This window comes from Amblyomma maculatum, chromosome 7, assembly GCF_055883805.1.
Source record: "Amblyomma maculatum isolate TAMU_Amacu chromosome 7, ASM5588380v1, whole genome shotgun sequence".
NCBI lineage: Eukaryota > Metazoa > Arthropoda > Arachnida > Ixodida > Ixodidae > Amblyomma > Amblyomma maculatum.
In genome coordinates this window covers 56,171,646-56,196,272 of record NC_139350.1, presented here as the reverse complement: position 1 = coordinate 56,196,272, position 24,627 = coordinate 56,171,646, and the positions used below count along the sequence as shown (strand labels likewise).

The window sequence follows — 24,627 nt, the reverse complement described above, 5'->3', positions numbered from 1 at the left end:
GAAAGTTAGGTAGGTGGATGAGGTTAAGAAGTTCGCGGGGGTCAAGTGAATGCAGCCAGCACAGGTTGGGTTAATTGGAGGAATATGGGGGAGGCCGTTGCTCTGCAATGGGTATGGTCCAGCTGACGATGATGATTACACCATGTGTTGCGAAAGCATCTTGTTCCTCTCGTACTTCACGCTCGCATAACTATGCTTAGGGCATCCATGGCCCAAGGCGCAGGGCTTATAATTTTTCACTTTCCTCATGTCGGCTTTCTTTATTTCTTCCCAAAGTGTATTGTATCCTTCTTTCATGCATACCATTGGAAACATGCCTTCAGTGTCACCCAGGTGTGCATGTATTTTCCATTATCTAAGATCAAGAGGTTGCGGTGGCAAAAAGCTCTGCTTGCCCTATGCACAGGTTCACATGATCTAACATTGCTTTGATTCGCTGTTTGTTTATTTGTAGTCATTCTTGTGAATGCAGGCGCAGTTTTGAGTTGGTTCAAAACTTTAAATGGTCCTTATATGGTGTGTTGATGGAATCGGCAAAAAGAACATGAACTGCAAGATGGCTACCAATTGTGATTTTCTCAGGTTCCAGTGTACCAGACATATACGACATTGTCCACATTGCTGCAGCTTTATATTCCGGTTTCTCCCACTTCACCTCATTTTAGCTATTTGTGCGTGCACTGGTCCACATGTTCCTACAAGTTCAAAGTTAAAATAGGCCCCTTTATTTTGATGGCTGCAGTCGGGAAAATTATCTGTCGAAAACCTTGTTGTTCTCTTTGTATTTCTTCACAGCTGCACCTTTCTTCTTTAAAAAAAAGAAAAAAGTACGACATATCTTTCTTTTTCGGTTTGTTGGGTTTGTTGTTGCAGAAATAAATATATGCAATTACGTCCTTTTGATGTGATGTTTTGCTGAATTATCAGTCGTGAGGTATATTTGTTATATTGAGGGCAGCCTTAACTGGTGTTGATGGACAGGGCGAGTGAAGGACAAGGAGGCCACTTTGGGCAGCATGCTTGATGCGATTGCTCCTTGTTGACAGGTGTCATACCAAGTTAAAAAATATACTCCTTCATGTGGCTGATGAACAAGCCGGTTCCAAAAGTTTCAGCATACTGAACCGGCCCAGATTTGTCAGAACGGGGCATTTCAGACCACTGTTGAAATTGAACAATTTTATAGGTGCGGTAAGCGAAGGGTTTGACGTCCCAAAATGACTCAGGCTATTAGAGAGGTCGTAGTAATGGGCTCCGAAAATTTTGGCCACCTGGGGTTCTGAAACGTGCACTGACATCGCTCAGCACACGGGCGCCTTGCTTTTCGCCTCATTTGAAACATGGCTGCTGCGGCCGTGATTGAACCAGTGTCCTCACGATCAGCAGTTAAGCGCCCTAACCACTTAGCCACCATGGTGGGGCCTTCTTTATGGTTAAACCTGGTTATAATGAAATTGTAAAATGTCTGCGATTTTTTATTACATTCAGGTTTTCGTTGCGTGCAGTTTTCGTGTGAAGACCCAAAAGGACAATGTAGAACGAAAACCAGACTAAAAATTGATGTAAGGGAAACCACGTTGAAAGTGTTTACAGTAAATCAGAATTATTTGAAGTCATAGAAGCAGTGAAATGTCTTGCGATCGCGCTGATAATGCGGCGCGACTTTGGCGGCAGCCTTCACCTCCTCTGCGGCTCACGCGACGCATCTGCGATGGAGCGTGGAGGGGGGGTGGAGAAGGAATCAGTCTGGGGGAGAGCGCGCGCGTTGGCTTCGATGCAGAACTGTGCCGCCGCGTGTTCGCCTTCCACCGTTGCTCAAAGAAACAGACTCTGCCTCGCGTCGCCAGCTTTCTCCGCTGTTCCCGCTACCGGCGCGTGGAAGCCCGCGAGCAAACGCGTGGCAAAGATGGGCACGCGCTGCTCACCCATGTCTTTTTTCTGTTATTTTTTGCTGCTTTTAAGTATGAATTATTGTAGCGCCATGTTCCGACAGCGAAAGCAGCGGAGACTGCTGCATCTGCCACGGAGATGCAGCATTGGCACTGAAACACTCCGTGTTGTATTAACTGCGGTCATTCATTGCTATAGTAGACGTTCCTTTAGTGTTTTATTGCCCTAAAACTTGCGGAGTTCTTGGCACTAGCTAAGAGACAGTCGATGCTGCGAGTTCGTTATATCAAGGTCGACCGCCGCAACATGTTTGTTGCATAGAGTTTTCAAATACATGCACTTCAATTTGGGCGGCGCTGGGGAATTGAAAAACTTCATAATATCGAGGAATTCTCTTCATGGAGGTTCGTTACATGGAGGTTTAACTATTTTTTTGTTATATTGCTGGTCGTGGTGTTCTCTGGCTTTTGTGCTACTGGTAGAGGGGCATTTTTACTTTGAAAATAATTCCTGTCTTGATTCTATGCATCTGTGTGTTTTTGCAAAGCATTTTATTTGCAATTCCCTCGACTGCTGTTGTGAGTGCTTCAGAAGTTGCTTGCTTGTGCCTTCTCTTTCTCTCTTCTTTATATTTGGCTAATGCAAATCGTAAATATGTGTGAGTAGCCAGCACCGCGTGCCCTTGTTCTTCAATCTCTTGAGCATGTTGCAGCGCATAAAACCATCTCTGCAATGCCCGTTAAGAGCCGCTGTGATGGGGTCAGGATGCAACTATTATATGATCCTGCTAATTGTAAAAGAAATAACTTTGCAAGCAGTTAAACTGGACATGACACTTCTGGTATGCTACAAGAGGGTTGCAGTGAACAAGCTGAAAAGCGTAGTTGAGGTTTCTACTATGTTATGATCCTTTTCATTTTTGGTGTTTTGTTAGATCAGGAACTGTCTACTTCACTGGCTGTTCTTTGTGGTAAAATTGTTGAAGGGAGCTGTTGGACTTTGGCGGGGTTTTGGTAAGGTGGTGTACAAAAGTAGCTGTCTACATCTTTTTCTTCACTTTTGTAGGTATCGGTAACATGTGTAAAGATGTAAGCATTGGCCCATGTCATGTGAATGGAATGAATAGCTTTTAAAAATGCTTATTCTGAGAGCCTTTAAATGTGCCCTGCTTGAAAACTGGGAAGGGAGCACTGTGCTTATTGGGAAATAAGAGTTTTTTATTTTCCACCAAAATTTTCTAGATGTATTAGGGGATAAATTTTGGCTCCATAAGAATGCAACAGCATTTGTTGAGTCAGCATCAACCAGCCAGCCTACATCGGTCCTGTTTTACGCAGCAAAATGACATGTTGGTGCAAAAACCAGACAAGAAACAGGAGAGAAGGTGTTCCCCAGTGATGGTGAATGTCTTCCTTGCCTTCCGTTAGGTGTCCCTTGTCTGCTTTTTGTGCTGACTTTTGTACGCCATGCAGCCTAGCAGCATGCTCTCCTTGTCTATGGGGTGAAGGCGAACACACAGTTTAAAGGAGCATGCACAGTCAAGGAACAGAAAATAAATATTCTTTTATAGATCGCATTATGCACATAATTTTGGTCTTACAGTGCTGGCATAGTGCTCCGTGGAGCTAAGGCTGCCCATGTATCTCAGTAGCATGTCGTGTGTTGCTTCGGACTACAGGTGTGGGAGTAGCGCGAGGTAGGAAATATTCCTATCCAGTCTACAACTGGCACAAGGGTCACGAAAGGCAAAGTTACATCTGGTCACACTTAGGCATGCTCAAACGGACATCAGTTGGTTGAAGGGTAATCAGCCAGGAATGCAAGATACTGTGGTACTTACAGCACGCTTAACTGGGTCCTCCTTTTTGGCAGCAGGTTGACAGTGGCAGTCTGTTGTACACATTTTTTCCTGTCACCTTGGTCCCTGAGCCAGGATGGAGCCCCAGCTGCCTTGGGAAGGTGCGGAGGAACTGCATATGTGTTGTGACTTTGGCCCTTCCTGCCTAAGATCTGGCAAAAAGGAACATGCAGATGCATGATTGCTCAGAAAAATGCCCCAATTAAACAATCGGGGCTCTGTGTGCTGTGAAAGATGTAATGATTACGGTGTGACCAGTCTCGGAACAAAGTCGGCAAAAGGTTGAGTTATGTATGGAAGAAGGTGCTTGGGGAACTTGAAAAGGTGCTCTCCATTAAAACCAGTTCGAGAGCCTCTGCAGAGCGAAGCGAAGGCCCCCTGGTGACTTCAGCTATGCTTCTCAGCGTATCCACGGCTAATGGGCCAGTCTCATAGCAAAGCAGCTGTGGTATGCTTAGTTTAGCTGCTGGCAAATGTTTCTGCTTTTTCTATTGGCGGGACCATTCAGTAGCTCCACTGTGACAGTGGCTCTTGTTGACTGTTGATGTGACTGTTTTATTATGCAAACGTTAGCATTGTCTCATATGCACTTTTGCCAGTCGATTCTATGACCAAGAAAGGGGCATTAACAAATCCAATGAATGCAGGTTGTTGGTAGCTGCAGTTACACCTATGTGTAATGAGCCTTCATGCAGCGAATTCCTCGATATTGCGAAGTTCTTAAATTCCCAGTGCTGCCTTCATTGAAGCACATGTAGTTGAAAACTCCTAGAAAATTCTAATAAATGTGTTGCTGGGGTCAGCCTTGATGTAACGAATTCGCTGTGCCAACTATCGTAGCTAGAGCTGAGTTACTCGAATTTCTACAGAGCCACGTAAAGATTCCGTGACGATAAAACTCTAGCGTGTTTGGGAGGAACGAGCAAGTGCAATTAATACAATGTGCTGCGGTGCTGTTGGCTCCTCTACGTACCAAATGCAGCAGTCTCCACAAGTTTTGCTTTTGGAATGTGGTGCAATAGCTCATGCTCAAAAATGGCAAACTGTAACTGGACAAAGAAAAAATGCACATGGAACGAGCAGTGTGCACCCTTTGCCACCACATGGCTGTTTGTGAGATTTCGCGTCTTGTGAGCCGCGGCGGAGGTGGCGATGGCTGCTGCTGCAGTTGTGCCACCACTAGCGTGATAGCGAAGTGGTTCACCTTTGACTAATGAGGTACTTGCTGTAAGCATTTTCAAGGCAGGGGCCTCTACATTTATTTATAATTTTGGTTTCCAATGTGCATTGTCCTTTTTTGAGACTTCACGCAAAAACTGCGTGCAACGAAAAATGGTGGACTTCTTCCAGTTTCATTGTAACCGGATTGAATTGTAGTGAGTGCTGTTTAGAGACAATGCGGCGTCGGCTGCAAGTTGAGATAACAAGGTTTGTGACTTCCAGACATTTTAATATGGCAGAAATACTGTTTGCAGGCTTTCTGAAATTTGGATGCTTGTGTGTTTCTTTTAATTTCAATGTGTTTGTGTCATTATAAATTATAGTTTTTTACTGCTGTCAGTTATTTAACCTAATCGCTTTGTGTATTTTTGCAGTGTTCTTTATTTGCCTCGTTGGGCTTAAACCTGTGTAGTTATAAAAGTTAAGGTTGTGGTTGATGTCTGCTTATTATGGTTTTTGTGCAAAGCTGTGCTATGTAGCTGGACACCAAGCGGAATGGGGCACATTTGTTTACCTGTGTCTGCGGGATTATTTGTGCAGCCCCTATGACCATATTTCTTCCTTTATTAGGAGGCAGATGTAAATCAATTTTAAACTGCAGACAGGTTTGAGCAGGGAAACACAGGTGGGGCTGTGAGTTTTTATGTAACATCTGCAGACTTTACTCGAAGCACTCACGAAAATACATTGTTGTGCACCAATGATTTGGAGTAAATTTGACCACCGTGGGGTACTTTTACGCTTTCTAAGGTTGTCTTTTTGTTTAGCTTAGATTCAGATGTGGCTCAGAATTGAGAGTTCCAATCTTCAGTAGCATAGTGTCAGAAGCACTCTGCAGCTATGACTGCAGCTTGTCATGCATGATGCAAAACACCAGGGCCTACCCTCATTGTGGCTCAAGCACTCTGTGCTGAGGGACCTTTTTGTGTTGGAGGGCTACAGCAACGAAACCTCTCTTTCTGAATTCAGGAGAGCTCTCCCGCCTACTGTACCTGGTCTTCACGCTGTGCTCCGACTTGCAGTTGCACTACAGCCAGCTGGCTGAAGATGTAGCGAGGCTTGAGGAGCTGCATGGCACCTTCCCTGCTAAACAGTCCAGGCAAGTCAGCTGCCAGCGTTCCGGATCGCTTCAGTTGGTCACAATTCTCACGTGGCCATCGCCACACAGGTGCTTTAGCTGGCCCAAAGTGGCCAGTGACACGAGTCAGAGGGGCTCCAGTGGAAGGAAGTGCTGTCAGTCAGTGGCGCAGTGTAACAAGCAACCAAAGGCACTCACTGACATCTGGACCCAGGTAGCTTTGACAGTCGCGCCAACATTTTTACCCATCACCGAAGTAACGTTGGTGGTGCAGAGGCATTTTTGGACATACATTTCGGTCATGAGTTTTCATAATAATAATAATCTGTTGTGGCAGAGGTTGCGCAATGAGCATACTGGTATGTTGCCTAAATGCGTCTGGCCTTTACCGTTGATTGTAATTTGTCCTATTTGCTTGCTTGATGATGCTGAGATGAGCTTGGAGAAATAGCCTCAGGTGCAGAAACCATGAGGAGGGAACGTGATCTCGTGGTTGGTAACCAACTGCTAATAATGCATTGCTGGCAGCTGGTCACATTTGTCCATAACTTATAAGTGTAATGTGTTGCTGTTTTATTGCAGTAACTTGCAGCATTTAATTTTTCATTTCCAAGATGTGCTATTAAAGCTGCCTTTAGTTCTTTCACTACCACGCCCACTGATCATTGTTAGCATGCTAATAATGAATGTGAACGTCAGTTTTGCATGCTTCTGCACTGTTCTTGAACACGTTGCATTATATGCCTTGAAGCTAAAAAACAGGTTTTATTTTCAAAATTTAAGTTTTGACTTTTTACACTCTTGTGGCAATTTTTGAGTCGTATGAAAAACAGTGGAGTGCATAGGTTGAGAATGGCTGTTTGAATTCACTACCAAGGTATGTGCCCTGAAAAATGGCAAATCTTGTGATTGAGCCACGGCCGTGTTTTGTTCTGTCGATCTAGACAGAGTGGCTCTGACAGTACTGCCGCATCATACAGCATTAGTTCACAGGTTGAAGAAGATCCAAGAAACCACCCCAGAAGATCGGTGGCAGCATCTTGGTTACTTTCTTATGTGGCCCTGTTTTTCTCTGCTCAACAACCATTTTAGGAATGTGATTGATGAAAGTGATGCTATTTGTATGTTGTGTAGGGTTTCCACACCACTTGAGCAAAATTTTGTGCTGCAAGAAAATATGAGGACGGCATAAAGGTAAGAATCTTCCTAACATACAAGAAGACTGCGGTTCGAATCCTGATGCTGCACAATTCTCTACTGGATAAAAGAACAAAAATCTGTGTGTCGATAGAATTGCATAACCAGGCCTGGAGTGCAGCCTGGTCTCGGTGACCGGGGATGAAAAGGCACTCCCTAGCTAGAACAGCATTTGGCCACCCTGCTTTAATATGAAGCAACTGGCCAAGCTGGTGGTCGGTTTGGGACTTGGGGAAGGATGCTAAAAATCTGCCTTCAGGCAGGCTGCTGTTGGAAACTGCACCTGGCTGTGTAATAATTATAGAAACATATAGGCCTATCGGTACTAGTACTGTTCGCCGAACTAACAGGTAATGATCTGCTACTGTGCTTTTCACTGCGAATATGCAGATCACATTAAGGGCACCAGATGGCACCACATGCTGGACGGTGATGTGCATGCCTGTCACGTCAGTACCAGTATAGTGCCTAGAATATACTGACTAGTGTGTCGAGCGCGCCGGCTGGGATGGCTCGAATAGCAATGAAAGCCGCCGGCGGCCGCATAGCGGCGCTGTGGTGCGAGAGGGTGCGAACCGGTTTCTCGCGCACATTGCGCCGCGCTGCTGCGAGTTGGAAAGGGAGCTGCGCGTTGCTTTGGCTCACGTTTAATACTTTGTTTTACAGCTCTTTCAGGAGCTTAGGATTGATATAACATTTTAACATGCTAATGCTAATATCGAATTGCTTTGGGCAGATTGCTCGAACTTGAAAGCTCAATCGGTACGTGCTAACCCGGTAAACGCACATGAGAGCTTTCGCGTTTGGAGGAATTCAGACTCAAAGAATACAAGTCGCGAAACACAGATTCGGTTTAATAGAACGAAGGCAGCATGCTTAATCAAAGGTGACAATGCGAGTGGAAGGTAATGCTGGCATGTTCTTCCCACTTGTCCAGATATCCTAAAAAGTCTTCCAAGAAACGCATGTCTGGGCTACCCGGCTTAAGTGCACGCTTGGTTATCCTGGAGGTCATTACTCGTATCAGGCGATTGATTAGCTTGACGAAGTCTTCTGTTGGTTGCACCCGAGTGTATATAGTCTCCACATGCCGCCGGTGCAAAAAAAGTCCTTTAATAACCTCATTTCCAAAAAGTTGGAATGCAAGGTCAACCTTCATCTTTTCAAAGTTATTGGGTCTTAAGCATAAGCTAGGCTGTCATCCACGGAAGGTATCCGCATCCATGTAACCGGAATGAGAATGTCCTCAAACGGATGACGACCTCCGTGGTGGTTAGGTGTCTGCAGTGTAGCCTGGCTGCCACTCTGTTCACCCACAATGCCCGCTTCACTGGAGCCGGATGAGTCGTTGCAGTCTTGAAAGCCAGCTTTGAGAAGACAGGAGCCCTCGTTGATTTCCGAGCCCGAATCGCCGGGTCCAGTCCCTGCGTCCCGCTTATGGCGTTTACGAGCTGGTTGCTGCTCGCATATGTTTCTTTCCTTCCTTTTTGGTGCTGTCTGGGCACAAGGTGTGGAGGGTATAATGCTAACGTTTTGAAAATAACGATGTTAAAATAACCATCTTCTACATGCTTCTGTTTCGCACCCCAGTTATGTAACCCCCCTCACATAATACTCCAATCGGAGCCCGTGAGGTATTTGAATAAAAAAAAAAAAAAACAGCAAAACACAAACGAAGAACCTTTACTTACAGCGGCTAATTAAGGTACATTGCGGCCTGTGATTGCACAAGGTTTTGCAGAAGTCACCATCTTTTGAATGAAGAAGCTGACGAAGTTTTTTTTTTTTTTTTCTCGGATATATATGCACGAGACGCGGCCAGTTAATCGCGATGAAGCTCGTTGGTAATGCCGCGCTTACGGTGAAACATGCTCCTAATATATAACTGCATCCATATGACATATGTGTAGCGCAAAAGGACAATCGAGGGACACAGAAAAGGTACACAACACAGGTGCTGTCTGTAGCGCCTGTGTACACTCTGTGCTACACACTGCAATGGAGCACCGTTACCGACTCGCCCAGGTTTGCATCCTTGTGAATATAACTGCATGCTCTAAAAATGTTTCTCGCCAACAAAAGCAGTTGCCGTTTACCTTCCGTCATTTCTATCGATGCTTCGTTCCCATTGTACAGAATGCGTACTTACGTAGCATCAGATAGCGCAGTAATACGTACGCTCCTTGTTCTAGCGGTAGCCTTGTTTGCCAAAAAAGCGTCTTCTCTGTGCATCACCGCTTTCTCTTTGGCATTTTTCTCTGCAGTCTAGTGAGAGGCACTGGGGAAACAACAATCGGGAACCGCGCTTCACCACTGGCGACACAGTAAAAAAAGAAGGGATACAGGCGAGCACAGAACGCGCGCACAAAACGAGAAAAAAATAACTGATGCAATCGTCGCCGAGCATGTAGAAGTGCGGAACGACTCGCATGAGCAAACACCTACACTGTAAATAAACTACTGCACCTTCGTGAAAGCAAAAGACGCGCAGAAGCAGGTTTAACACGCACGCACAACACCAACAGATTGCCGTATTCTGAAGAGAGAAAACTGCGTCGTCTGCTCAGGTGGCACCCTCCCAACAAGCAGCGCCCTCTGCCGCTAACGATTGGCTTTCATTGCAAATAGCGCCATCCTCGCCCATAGGAAAGCGCGGGTGCTCGTCACACTAGCCAGTATATTCTAGGCACTATAGTACCAGTCAGCAAGTGCACAGCGTGGTAGCGGGTCGTGGTAGCGAACCGCGGATTGTGCTATGCTATAACTCTGTTAACTGCAATGGCATGGGGCTTAGGTTCTAAGAAGGACAGATGAGCGCTGACACAGTGCTGAACAGCGGATACATACTGTGCTATTGTGCATTAGTGGTCAATTGAGGGCTAGTTATGGGATTCCTTACCAATCAAGATATAGATGGAAATGTAGAGTAATTGTGTAGCTTTAATGAGAAGATGGCAGTTATTGTAATTAGGCTTAATAAGAGGTACAAAATGAAATCGTTACAAGCCTACATGCTTACATCCAACCGTGATGACTAAGTTGTCAAAAGCTTCTTTGAAGTGGAACCAGCAATAAAGTAAAATATAGTACACTGTACTGACGGCCTACTTCAATGTGAAGGTAGGCATGAAGCAGGTTGGATGGTTTGGTTTGGATTATGAGGGACTCAAGCTGTGAGACGCCATAGTGGAGGACTGGAAATTTCGACCCCTGAGGTTCTTTAGCGTGCATTGCTCGCATAGCACACGGGCACCTTGCTTTTAGCCCCCATTTAAAAGGAACCGCAGAGGCCGGGATTTGATCCCGCATCCATGGGTGCAGTAGTTGAGCACCCTAACGACTGCACCACCCTGGCTGGGCAGGAGCAGATTGGGGTCCTGGTGATGGGTGACAGTAGCATAGGCTTTTCGACAGCAGGGGGGATTCATTACTAGAGTTCATGGAAGGAAATAACTCACAGGTTATGAATGCCTTTTTACCTCAAATGGAAGTAAAAATGAGAATTGGAGAACATAAAGTAGAAGAGTCTGAATGGTGTGGCCAAACATGAAATAAACACTATGCATTTAGCCTGGCATCGTGCATGATGTGCAGGTCCTCCGAAAGGTATGATGCAGCAACCATAGGGTAGAGGGAAGAAGCCTGTCAATGTGTTAGCCGAAGAGGGAAAGTAGAGCTATTCAGTATTTCACTGCAGAACAGACTTCTTTAGCATGCACTACCAATGGTAAGATGTCATCCTTGCCTTTAGCCAAGGACGAAATCTTATCGTTCAAGCAGGGGAAGATAATCGAATGTGTAGTGCACATTAGAGGAAGGTGGTCACTTAGACAGGATACTGGTCACTAGTCGAATGGTCTGATTAAGAAATGGCAAAAGCATGGAGGCCTCTTAACTCAACAGACAGAACAAAACTCTTGGAGATATCAAAAGTAATCAATGAATGAAATGTTTTGGTCATAAAGAATTATGTGGACAGAATTGAGCATGGATTTGAAGAATTGAGATAGCCTAAAATTAGTAAAAGTGAAACCTTATGCATAGACAAAAATCTTATGTATATGCTTAGAGACAAAGAGGGCAATATTGTACCAATGTGGATAAAATATTTCAAGTGGCCAAGGAGTTCTACACTGATCTGGACAGCAGCCAGAGTAATCAGTATGATGACAGAGGTAATAGAACAGAGGAATTAGACATCAAGCTATTAATGGAAGGGGAAGTAAAGAAAGCTTTAGAAGCATTGTTAATGGGGAAAGCAGCTGATTGAGGATAAGGTAACTGGACCTTTTGAAGAACACTGGGGAGATTGCGCTAAAAGAAAAAAAACTGGCCACCCTGTACACACAATACTTCACTGCCTTCAGTGAACCAAAACCTTGTAAGAACACTGACATTATTTAGTCATTAAGAACAGGGATGTCAAGAATTTGAAAAATTACCAGCCTATCAGTTTTCTGTTCGCTGCTTACAAGGTGTTTAAAAGGTAATCACTAATAGAATCAGGACAATGTTATACTTCAGTCAACCAAAGGAATAGGCAGGCTTAGAAAAAAGCAAGTCAATAGTATACTTTATTTACATTGTCAATTGGTTGGTAGAGGAATGCACAGAAAACTAAAATCTCATTGATAATAGAGGTTTCACAGAGTCATGAAAGAATTTTATATCACCTGAAGCTCTATCATAGAAACAAATTCGGTATACCAAGGCATGCAAAATGCGGTCACGCAGATGTGTGGGATCTATGACCACGCAGCCACAACTCACTACTCATGGCGATGTTCGTGCTACATGCCACTGCAAACTGCTCTCTGTGCATGCGGCATGACTAGCAATCACAAAGGCAACAACGTGCATAGCACCGTGTCATACTCGAGGTTGCAGTCATGGCTTGCCCGTTCCTATTATCTGTAGTGGTGCAGGGGAGCATTTGGAACACCCGAAGTTCTGCACGTTGTTCAGAATTCGCTCCAGCCGGGGAATTCATGTCATCCTAAATAGTTTATAATTAAGTTTTCTCTCGTGCAGTTCGGTTGCAGCCGTCGTCGATGGCTGTGATGTCATTGACACGCTGTGGTCTCATGACACATAATCACTGCTTATTCATTTGCTTATTCATATTGTTACGCCGCGTAGTGGCGCACTGAGAAGCAGCAGAAGAAGCGGAGGAAGCGAGGCGCGCGCAGACTGTTCCAGGTTTTTCTGAGCCGTGTGCATCCGTTCACTTGTATTAAAACCATTTCATCCGTTACATTTGGTTCTAGGTGTGAGTAAAGACTGTCTGGATCCGTCAGTACCTTGTCGCAGCCGATGTGTAGCAGGTTTGCCACCTTTATCTCCTCAACAGTACATTTCAATGGCTACCACCCGCACGACGCAGACCCATGAACAGCGACCTGAAGAGACGACGACGTTTCCCCACCAGCGAGAGCCACGTACGTTCCACGGTGAGCCCGAAGATGACGTTGAGGAATGGCTCAGACATTACGAAAGATGCAGCAAGTACAACCGCTGGAATTCGATCGCACGTCTGTACAATGTTGTCATCTTCTTCGCTGGCACGGCTCTGATGTGGTTTGATAACCACGAAGAAATCCTGACGACCTGGGACCGATTTGTTGAAGAAATTAAAAGTCCTTTGGGGATACCCTTGCGAAGAAGGAATGTGCTGAGCATCAGCTTTCCCAGAGAGCCCAGCTGCCCGGTGAGACATGCACACGTTATATCGAAGAAATATTGAAACTTTGTCGCATTGTAAACCGGCAGATGTCAGAAGACAAGGTAGGGCACCTTCTCAAGGGGATTGCAGAGGATGTGTACAACTTCCTTATTTCGCGGGACACCCTTGCCACAGTTGCAGATGTCGTCAAGCAGTGCCGGGCATTTCAGGCGTTGAAGGTACGTCGCATAGCGCCCAAATTTCGCCGCCTTTCAAATGTGACAACTGTTGCCGGTATCGACATTCCGGAGGCTGAAGACATCGCTTCTATGGTCAGGATTATACGCGAGAAGCTGGATATTCAGCGGCAAAGTACAAATTTCGATGTACCCTACCACCCGACATCGAGGTCCGTATGGAACAACGCACGCCATGGGCTGCACAAAATAACGGCCAACCATCTTGCAACAACAGCGTGGAGCAAACCCTGCAACCAACATCGCACCCTTATTTCCAGCAGCATCCAGCCCTTCCGGATGAAGTGCCTCGTGGTGCTCCTCGTCACGCTTCTGTCGCCCCATCTCGGCCTCCAAGGGATCCTGAAGTGAACTACCAGAGCCGCCAGCCACCCGTATGTTACGGCTGGGGGGGCAGCGGACATATCTTCCGCTTTTGCCCGCGTCGTCAATTTACCCGACCCCCTATCCAACGAGCACCCCGCTTCACAAATGGTGCCCAGTGGGAGCAGCAGCCACCCCGCTACCTATCGGCCCTCTTCCTCTCAACGCCACACACGGAATAACTCCCCTGTGTCCGATCGCAGCATCACTTCCCCACCGCAGCGACAACCCCGTTCGCCATCCCCACGTTGCCGCTTTGTTTCTCCACCACTGGGAAACTAGGGGGTGCGACTGATGGAGGTAAGGTTGTCAGACAGTCAATTTCACGCATACCTCTACCTATCGTCATGCTAAAGAACAAAGTGTCAGTGTGTGTAGACAATGTTAAAACGGATGCTTTGGTTGACACTGGTGCCGCTGTGTCAGTTATGAGCCTTTCATTTAAGAACCGCCTTCAACAGAAAGTTATGTTTGTGTGGGACATAAACACTACGTTTTGTGGAGTTGGGGTTGAAACTTCAGTTCCGGTTGGCCTGTGCTCAGTTTCAGTTGTAATTGATGACGAGTGCTAAGGACAGAATTCGTTGTATTGAGACGTGCCACGCATGACTTTATCTTGGGTGTTGACTTTTTGCGCAAGTGTGGTGCGACTTTAGACTTTAGTGCCGGTGAAATTTGTTTGCAGCCGAACATTATCCCCGCATTAGTCGATAACATGTCTCAGAGTCATCAAGGAGTTCTCGCCTAGAAGGAAGATGTGCTGCTGCCTGCGATGACGGCGACGTTTCTCCCCGTGAAGTCATCTGAATCCTTCATGGGTAAACATTCAATAGTCGAGCCAGATGTCTCGAAGGGAGTGAAAAAAAATATTTTGGTGCCACGCTCCGGTCGTGGAGGCGGAGGATGGTCGCGCATACCTCTGAGCTGTGAACGTGTCAGAAGAGCCTGTTCGTCTTCCTTCTGGTTTGACACTCGCGAGATTTGAGAATTATGTGACTCATACCGTTGAATTATTTCCAATTGCAGAGGAGCCGCGAAAGACAAGTCTGAATATTGTGCCGAGTTTGAGGGCATGGTCAACAAATCGCTCCCATCTAGTGAACGTCGTATTCTGCAGGACATTTTCACAAAGCATGCCCAAGTGTTCAACTTTGCCTCAAATGGATCGGGTAGCCATTTCCCAGATTCTCGGCTACAGCACAAAATTAACACAGGAAGCGCCTATTCGCCAAAAACCTTACACAGTCTCCCCGGCAGAGCGCAAGATAATTCAAGAACAGGTGGACGAAATGCTGCATAAAGGAATCATCAGAGAATCTTCCAGTCCGTGAGCCGCACCTGTGATCCTGGTGCGAAAAAAAGATCATTATTAACGATTTTGTGTAGACTACCGTTACCGTCGTTTGAATGCGGTAACAAAGAAAGACGTATACTCTTTACCTCGCATTGATGACGCTGTCGACTGTCTGCATTCGGCGTCATATTGCTCCTCTGTTGATTTGCGATCTGGTTATTAGCAAATTCCTCTACATCCATCTGACCGTGAGAAGACTACTTTTGTAACACCAGGTGGTTTATACGAATTTAATGTAATGCCCTTTTGATTATGCAACGCTCCCGCGACGTTCGAGCGATTTATGGACACTGTCCTTCGTGGCCTCTAATGGGAAATATGCATGTGTTACCTTGATGATGTTATCATTTTTGGAAAGACCTTCCAAGAGCACAGTGAGAGGCTCCATAAAGTTCTTGAATGCATTGGCAAAGCAGGCCTCATTTTGAATTCGAAGAAGTGTCATTTTGGAGAGCGACAAACTTTAGTTCTTGGGTTCCTCGTCAACGAGGATGGTATCAGGCCGGATCCGCAGAAGATTGCTGCAGTACGCGACTTCGAAACTCCACGCACCCTGAAAAGCCTTCGGAGCTTTCTTGGCCTCTCTTCTTATTTTCCTCGCTTCATTGCTGGTTTTGCGCAACGTGCCCACCCCCTTACTTCTCTACTGCACAAGGATTTGCAATTTGTGTGGGCCCCAGAGTGCGAATCCTCTTTCAATCGGCTCAAGCCTTCTCTAACTTCAGCACCACTGCTGCGCCACTTCGACCCTTCTGCTGTGACTGAGGTCCACACTGACGCCAGTGGCGTCAGTCTTGGGGCAGTGCTTGTGCAACTGCTTAGTGGGGCTGAACACGTTGCATATGCCAGCCGCACGTTGACAAAATGTGAACGGAATTACACAGTTACCGAACTGGAGTGCCTCGCAGTTGTGTTCGCTGTGCACAAGTTCCAACCATACCTATATGGACGCTACTTCACCATAGTTACTGACCACCATTCGCTATGCTGGCTCATCGGACTTGGCGATCCATTTGGTCGTCTGGCGCTCGGCATTACGCCTGCAAGAATACAACTTGGTATCGCGTACAAGAGTGGACGACATCACAGTGATGCAGACTGCTTGTCACGGCACCCATTGCCGACTTCTGTTAACGATGAAGACGGCTTCGACGGGTGTTTAGCCTCAATCGCGTCGGCGTTTCCTGGTATGGCGACCTTTAGGCGGCAACGACCGGTCACTACAGCCTCTTGTACAAGAGGCAGAAGGAAGAGCAGATTCAGCGCAGTTTACTATCGAAGATGGTGTTTTGTTCAAGAAGAACTACTCAGTTGACGGTGCTGCCCTCCTTTTGGTCGTTCCAAAAAGTCTCCATGCACAAGTTTTGTATGCCATGCACGATGATATTACCTCTAGACATCTATGCTTCTGTCATACCCTGCACTGAATTCGCCAGTGTTTTTATTGGCCACAAATTTATAAGACCACCAAGTAATACGTTGCGACATGTGAAAAATGCCAACGACTTAAGGCACGCACCACCACGCTGGCCGGACCTTTACAACCCGTCCAGCTGCCTACCTCACCTTTTGAAAAGATTGGAATTCACCTGCTCGGTCCTTTTTCAAAGACTGGAGGGCTGCCGCTGGGTTATCGTTTGCGTTGACTATCTTGCCAGATACGCGGAGACTGCTGCTCTCGCTACCGCAAAAGCTGCTGTTTCGTAGTTTCTTTTGCATTCTGTTATTCTTCGCCATGGTACACCCCATGTATTTATAAGTGATCGTGGTCGGCAATTCACTGCTGATGTCGTGGAAGAAATTCTCCGACTTTGTGGTTCACACTACCGGCACTCGACACCGTATCATCCGCAGACCAACGGTCTCACCGAGCGCACCAACTGCACCTTAACAACCATGCTGTCCATGTACGTCTCGTCTGACCATCGCAACTGGGATTCAGTGCTACCGCATGTGACGTACGCATATAACACTGCAAATCATGAAGTTACCGGCTATTCTCCTTTCTATTTACTCTATGCAAGAACTCCCCACGTTTTTTTAGACACCATCTTCCCATTTCCCCCAACGACGATGCGTCAGTTTCCCAGATACTATGCAGTGCCAAAGAAGCCCGTCGTATAGCCCGCTTCCAAAACCGCTCGAAAGAACACTACGATCTGCATCATCGGGCAGTTGCTTACTACCCTGGAGACTATGTCTGGCTTTGGATGCTTATTCGCAAGCGAGGATTATATGAGAAGTTCCTCTGCAAGTACAATGGCCCCTTCGTAGTGTTGGACCAACTGAATGACGTGAATTATGTTATCGCCAAAGTCACGACGGATAACCGCCGATCCTGCAAGGCACAAGTTGTTCACGTGGCTCGCATGAAGCGCTGCCATCTTCGATCTACCTAATTTTCTCGAGGACGAGAATCGTTTGCCCGGGGGAAATTGTTACGCCTCGTAGCGGCGCACTGAGGAGCAGAAGAAGTGGAGAAAGCGATGCGCGCGCAGACTGTTCCGGGTTTTTCTGAGCCGTGTGCGTCTGTTCACCTGTATTAAAACCATTTCATCCGTTACAATATTTTGCTTATGCATGATATAATCGCTGCTTATTCATTTCTTTGTTATTTTAACTTTTGGGCTTGCATTGAAATTGGTGTGAATTCAAATATTCAAATCCAAAATGGTGACCATACTGCCTTATTTCAGTGACATCACAGTTGTCATTCGCAGTTGAAGTGGAAACTGGAACTGCACAGGTGTAAGAATTTAATTACAGATTATTTGTGGCTTTTTCATGCAATCCGTGTCTCTATTCATGTGTAGTAATATGTTGTCTCATTCTGTGGTCATAATAGAGGATGAAAATTTGGTGGATGGGTGCCAACTCTGTAAGGGAACAAACATGAGTACTGACATTGTAGGTGAAATGAAGGGGGCATGGGCAATGCATTTAATGTGTAGGCAAAATATACAGTGGTCTCTAATGCCAACTGACTGGATTTCAAGAGAATAAGGCAAGCGCAGCAGGGAATGGCAGAGAGCCTGATGGATGCACTAGACCAGTAGCTTTAATAAAGGCACAGGACAGGGTTAATTGGGGGATATGGTAGAGCCCCTCTACCCTGCAGTGGGCACAGTCAGGCTGACGATGGTGGCACCACCTGCGCTGCAAAGGGCTTGCCCAACTGTTTCACTCAGTGGCATGCTTAACTATAGCACCTGAAGTGATAGTTCTTTTTTTCTTTCTCAGAAGTATTTGCTTTACCTTCCTAGGCACAAGCATATCTTTCCAAGTGCTGCTTAAATTTGTTTTAAAACCTTGATATTGCAAAGAAAATTTGGCAGTAAGATGGAATATTTTAGCAATGATCATATTATTAAACTGAATTTGGTTGGCTGCATTTGCATTTAGAATTAAATTTAACAATTTTCTAGCTCTTGGATCAGAAGATGTAATGAAAACTTGCTAAATATGGCCATTTTGCTAAATACGGCTAAATATGGCACAGGTAATATAGAATTGTTGACAGTACAGTGTATAAGGAGCACAAGAAAAAGAGGAGTTTGCTAGTGGATGTTTCATCAAGAGAACTCGTGTTTATATTGGCCTAGATGAAGACAAGCCTTTTGATGGAACCAGTTACCAAAGTGGGCCGAGAGGAATTCATCTACCAATGTACAGCTTCTTACGTATCGATTATGGAACCCCTTGAAAGCGCACTATGAACAAAGGGTGGCAGGTAAGTCTCAGCTTGCTGGACTGTTTTTAATTTGTAGTTTTTAATGTCTAAAAAGACTATTTGGGCAATCGGAGATGCCATAGTGGTGATCTAATAATTTAAGCAACTTGGGATCCCTTAATGTCTACTGAAGAACCCTGAGTGGCCTCAACCAATCTTGCACCCTCCTCCACAGTATTCCTCACAGCTCACGCATTACTTTGGGGCTTTAAACTAGTCAGTTTATAAGTATTGGCTGGCAAATTGAGGCCTCTCTGCTGACTTTTGTTTGTATTTTGTTGTCAAGAGGTTCCTTAAATGATACGTGAGATGCTGTACAGTGATAGCTGTTGTGGAACCACCCTTGAGAGAGAATAAAAGGTGCAGGAAACTGTGGTGCAGAGGCTAGCCTCCCATCTGTGTATCCACTCAACTCAGCTGTGTCATTACAGACTGTGTGCATGTACATCTGGCAACATCTAAAGTTCTGGAAATTTTTTCTGAGCACTGCATTGGTCATCTACATGACTATGTATAGCAGAATGACCATGCTTATGGTACTCTGCACTTGCAGCACCATTACTGCCTTGGTAAACCAATGGACTAGCATTGTTGGTAAACTAGGATAATGTCATGCATCAACATTCTGAAGGAAACGTGTGCACAATTTTTGTGCCTCGTGCAAAAAGCAACTTGGGCATTAGTGCTCATTTTGCAGGACGGTGTGGATAGAAGGCATCTTACTTAGAGAGAGGTTTGGGTTACTTGCCTAATGGCCATTGTCATCAACTGGTCTTTGACCTCCTGAATCAGTAGTTCATGGCACGACCTCAACATGTACCTCTTTAGGAAAATAGAGGTGCAAGCTGTGATGTAAAAGCACATGCTTCCTGCAGTTTTCTATTTAGTGGCCTGGTGCAAAGCTGCATGTGTATAGGCCACATGCGCATGACTTATTCTTCAGAATTTCTCGCTAGTTTGTGAAATAAGTATACATATAGCACCACACAGCCAATAAAAAGGAGGCCTAAACTTGGTGAAGGGGACATGAATGTCCATTGTGATTTTTCACTTGAGTACTCTTTGAAAATTGAGGAGGGCTTTGTCTCAGTATAGACTTAAGAAAAATGCCATATAATATGCAAAGTGCCTTTGTTTGGATGGCCTCTCACATTTTGAGATACCTCTAAGGTAGATGACATAGCCAGCCGTTATTCAGTTTGAAGCCTTGTGGCATAGTATAGTGGGACAAGGAGCCCTTGGAAACTTTGCACAGCTGGCCATCTTAGGAATGCTTGTGGATGTCCTGGGATTTGACTGCACAGTGTAAATTCGCCTCATTCAGACAGGCGATCGTGCAAAGGTTGCTGTGCGTGCATGCAGCGATCATCAAATAGACCTCCCCGAACCTCATTCGCATGAAATAATGATTCCGGAAATTCCTCATTTCCAAAAAACAGTCAATCATCGAACTCACGGAATACCCCCTTGAAAATCTCGTGTAAAAGTATAGGGAAGCTGCGTATTATATCGAACTCAATTTCACTGGTCGTTCGATATATTGAACACCGCACCACGCACGGGAAGGTGCGCCTTCCTCAAAGACGATCGCATCACCCTCGGCCGTTTGCCGCACGTTTTCGAGCCACACACGGAAGGAATGAGAGGGAACGAGGCAGTGCCGCGCCCTTCCCCAAAGGCGCGCGCAACTGCGGTGATCTTATACCCCGCGCCAGCACGTGACGTTTGCAAGCCATGCATGTGCGTGAAGGAACGAGGGAGCGAAGCGCAAGGGTGTGCCCACTCTTCTGCCGATGTTTTTCTCTCCTTCTTCTTCTTTTCCCGGTCTTCGTTTGCAGCAGCACGCACTGTGCAAGCGTGGACAAGCCAGCTCAGTTCCGTGGTACACTGAACTGAGCTGGCTGATAGAACGTCGGATGCTTTCTCCTGTGTGTGTTGTGAACACTCAGCGGTGAACACGGTGTCAGCAAGATGTGCCGCAATTGCATTTTCTGGGCCTTTCTGGACATTTTCTGGACGAGGCAACATTAGCTCGCGGATTCCTTGGTGCTATGCCCCACTTCTACCACGGCTATTTCGTGGCCAGCAGCAAGCCACAACAGAGATGCAAAAGGCGACAGCATGGCGTGAATCTCAAAACAAATAAGGAAATGACTCTGTTAACGGCGGGAGCACATGGTGGACAGGCGGGTCAACGTCGGGTGAGAACTCAGATGCTCTCGCGCTGGAAGGACACAGGAAAATTTTGTGTATTCGAGACGCCTTGTCCACGATGGCCATATCTGCACTTTCGCAGAAGGTGCATATATTCGAGATTGATGTGCCCGGCCCGACCCTCCCGAAAAAATATGCCCGGGCCCGGCACGAGCCCAAGGCGGGCCGGACCGGGTATGGGCTTTCGGGCTGTCCCCGAGCCCGCATACACCTCTAACTCGAAGAGCGGAGGTAATGGGGGTACAAGAAAGAAATGTGCATATGCGTTAGAACGAATGTTGATTAGAATGGCGCGACGCTATTTTATAAAAACAAAAGCCCAATGACTCGTAAAATATGGTGTCCAAAATGGCACGACTGGTCGATTCCCACGCCTGATGACGACAGGATGGCGTGAACTTAGAGAAGCGCGGGCGCCACTATATATACACCTCTGGTTCGGGGAGGTCTGCTTGGGCGATTTCTGACTTCGCGGGTTGACCTCGACGAGGTCTGTCCTGCATGAATTAACTAGTGCGAGCCCGCCCATGTCTCAGTTAACGGCATCTGATGCTTTAGACTTAGGTGGGTGTTTCCCTGGACTGTACTTCTAGTTCGAAGTATCTAGATTTCTGAAATAATGGGCTAGGATTAATGAGCTATCACTATGTTTTCTGGGCCTTTTCAATCTTTGCAAGGGCAACTTAATTCTCAGCAATTCTTCAATCAATTTTAGGTCTCTAATGGCTTGACATAGGCAGCTGCAGATGTTAAATGAGACGCCATTATGCCTGGGACTATGTTTTCTGGACTGACAGATTCATGAAAGATAGTTGGGAGGATAGCACAAGGCAGGATTGGCAGTATTGCAATTTTTTGAGGATGAAATTCGTTTAGCTCCCATTTTGGCAACCTTGAGGTGATGTCAAACAGACACCGAGAGTGAACATTGGGGCATCGATTTGCCATCATCCAAGCACTGTTTTTCTTTCATCTGGTAGATGAAACATGAACCTCAGGCACTACAACCTGTACTATACAAGGTTGTAGTGTATAGTACAACCTCATATAGTGTACTATACAAGGTTGTAACTAGAGTTTATTATACTGCTGCTGGAACTGATGTCTGCTGCCATGATTTTCTTTGTTTTAATCTGCCCTTTGCTAGGAATCTGAAGTGTTGCAGAAACACCTAGCATAAATGATTATGAAGGAAAAAACGCGATGTCAGTTCGAGTAGTCAGTCATCATATAGTGCCCTTTGAATCTGCGTATTGGGTCGAAGTACCTAATGGTACAATTGTTCCTAGAGTGATGCGGTAACAGTTCATTGAACAGTGAGCCAGTCCTGGAATGCCCACAGTAAACTCCTGCGCTATGTGTCATCATCATCATCATCATCAGCCTGATTATACCCACTGCAGGGCGAAGGCCTCTCCCATATTTCTCCACTTAACCCGGTTCTGTGCTAGCTGCCCCCACTTGACCCCTGCGAACTTCTTAATCTCATCCGCCCACCTAACTTTCTGCCTCCCCCTGCTACGCTTTCCTTCCCTTGGAATCCAGTTTGTTACCCTAAGCGACCATCGGTTATCCTCTCTTCGCACTACATGTCCTGCCCATGTCCATTTCTTCTTCTTAATTTCCACTAGAATGTCGGTAACTTGAGTTATTTCTCTGACCCACTCTGCACGCTTTCTATCTCTTAATGTTACCCCTACCATTTTTCGTTCCATAGCCCTCTGGGTTGTCCTCAACTTAAGTAGAACTCTCTTGGTTAGCCTCCATGTTTCAGCCCCATAGGTGAGTACAGGCAAGATGCAACTGTTGTATACTTTCCTCTTGAGCGATACCGGTAAGCTGCTAGTCATAATCTGCGAGTGCTTGCCAAATGCGCTCCATCCCAATCTTATTCTTCTTGATATTTCCTTTTCATGGTCCGGATCTGCGGTTACTATCTGTCCTAAGTACACATATTCTCCTACTATTTCCAGTATTTCGCTACCTAATGTAAACTGCTGTTCCTTCCCGAGGCTGTTGAACATTACCTTAGTCTTCTGCATATTGATTTTCAAGCCTACCTTTCTACTTTTTCTGTCTAGGTCATCAATCATTATTTGCAGTTCATCCCCCGAGTTGCTTAGCAAGGCAATGTCATCAGCAAATCGCAGATTACTGAGGTATTCTCCATCTACCCTTATCCCTAACTGCTCCCATTGCAAGTCTCTGAATACTTCCTCTAAACAAGCTGTGAATAGTACTGGGGAGATTGTGTTTCCTTGCCTAACACCTTTCTTTATGGGAATTTTGTTACTTTCTTTATGCAGAACTATGGTTGCTGTGCAGCCACTATATATATCTTCCAGCACTTTCACGTACGGCTCGTCTGCCCCCTGATTTCGCAATGCCTGCATCGCCGCCGATGTTTCAACTGAGTCAAATGCTTTTTCGTAATCAATGAATGTTATGTATAAGAGCTGGTTATATTCCGAGCATTTTTCTATCGCCCAATTGATGGTATGGATATGATCGATAGTAGAGTACCATTTCCGAAAACCTGCTTGATCCTTTGCTTGATTGCAGTCTAAAGTTGTCCTGATTCTATTAGTAAATACCTTATACGTAACAGACTAGTAAGCTGATTGATCTGTAATTTTTAAGGTCCTTAGAGTCCCCTTTCTTGTGAATGAGGATAATGTTTGCATTCTTGCATGGTTTCGGTACCGTCAATGACACCAGGCACTGCGTATAGAGGGTGGCCAGTTTTTCTAGCACGATATCCCCCCCGTCCTTCAGCAAATCTGTAGTTATCTGATCCTCTCCAGCTGATTTCCCCCTTTTCATAGTTTCTAGTGCTTTCTTGACCTCGTCCTTCGTCACTGGTGGAACGTCTGACTGTTTTTCCCTACCGCCAATCTCATTACGGTCCTGACTACTTTGGCTACTGTAGAGATCTGTATAGAACTCCTCGGCTACTTTGACTATATTCGTGCTGACGTTGCCCGCCTTGTCCCTTATTGCATACTTTTGCCTATCCCCAATTTCTTTATCGCTTTAAGGCTTTCCCCGTTCTTTACAGCATGCTCAATTTTCTCGATGCTATACTTCCTTCCACCTTGCGCTTATTGATTAGCTTTGATATCTCGGCCAATTCGATTTGGTCTGTTGGATTGGAAGCTTTCATATTCTGGCGTTTCTTTATAAAATCTTTCGTCTCCTTAGACAGCTTACCGATATCCTCTCTAACTATCCTACCGCCTACTTCTACCGCGCACTCAGTAATGATATCTCCGAAATTCTTGTTCCTTGCTTCTAGGGTAATGTCGCCATCCTCGGTTAGAGCTGAATACCTATTCTGTAGCGAGATCCGGAACTCTTCTGCCCTTCTTCTCACCGCTAATTCGTTGATGGGTTTCTTTCTTACTAATCTGTTCCGTTCCTTCTTCAGATTTAGGCTAATTTGGGACCTCACCATCCTGTGTTCACTGCATCACACTTTCCCCTTTACCTCTACATCTTGCATAATGCCGGGGGTTGAACACATTATGAAGTCGATTTCATTTTTAGTCTCCCCGTTAGGACTTTTCCATGTCCATTTCCGGTTCTCCCGTTTGCTGAAGAAGGTATTCATGATTCTTAGGTTACTGCGCTCTGCAAACTCAACTAGTAACTCCCCCCTGCTATTCCTAGAACCAATGCCATAGTCACCTACTGCCTTGTCTCCTGTCTGCTTTTTCCCTACCTTGGCACTGAAGTGCCCATTAGTACAGTATACTGCGTCTTTTCTTTTCGCATTGCCGGTTACACATCTTCGTAGAAGCTTT

At 45.8% G+C, this 24,627-nt stretch overlaps 1 protein-coding gene across 2 annotated transcripts in view; it reads left to right on the top strand.

Moving 5' to 3' along the window:
* Positions 1 to 24,627, top strand: part of Swt1 (Swt1 RNA endoribonuclease) — a 130,257-nt gene that overhangs the window by 62,742 nt on the left and 42,888 nt on the right. For both annotated transcript variants that reach the window (XM_084609105.1, XM_084609104.1), the window contains one exon: positions 5,939 to 6,068. In XM_084609105.1, the coding sequence (XP_084465231.1) occupies positions 5,939 to 6,068 (130 nt within the window). The remainder of the gene's footprint in view (positions 1 to 5,938; positions 6,069 to 24,627) is intronic.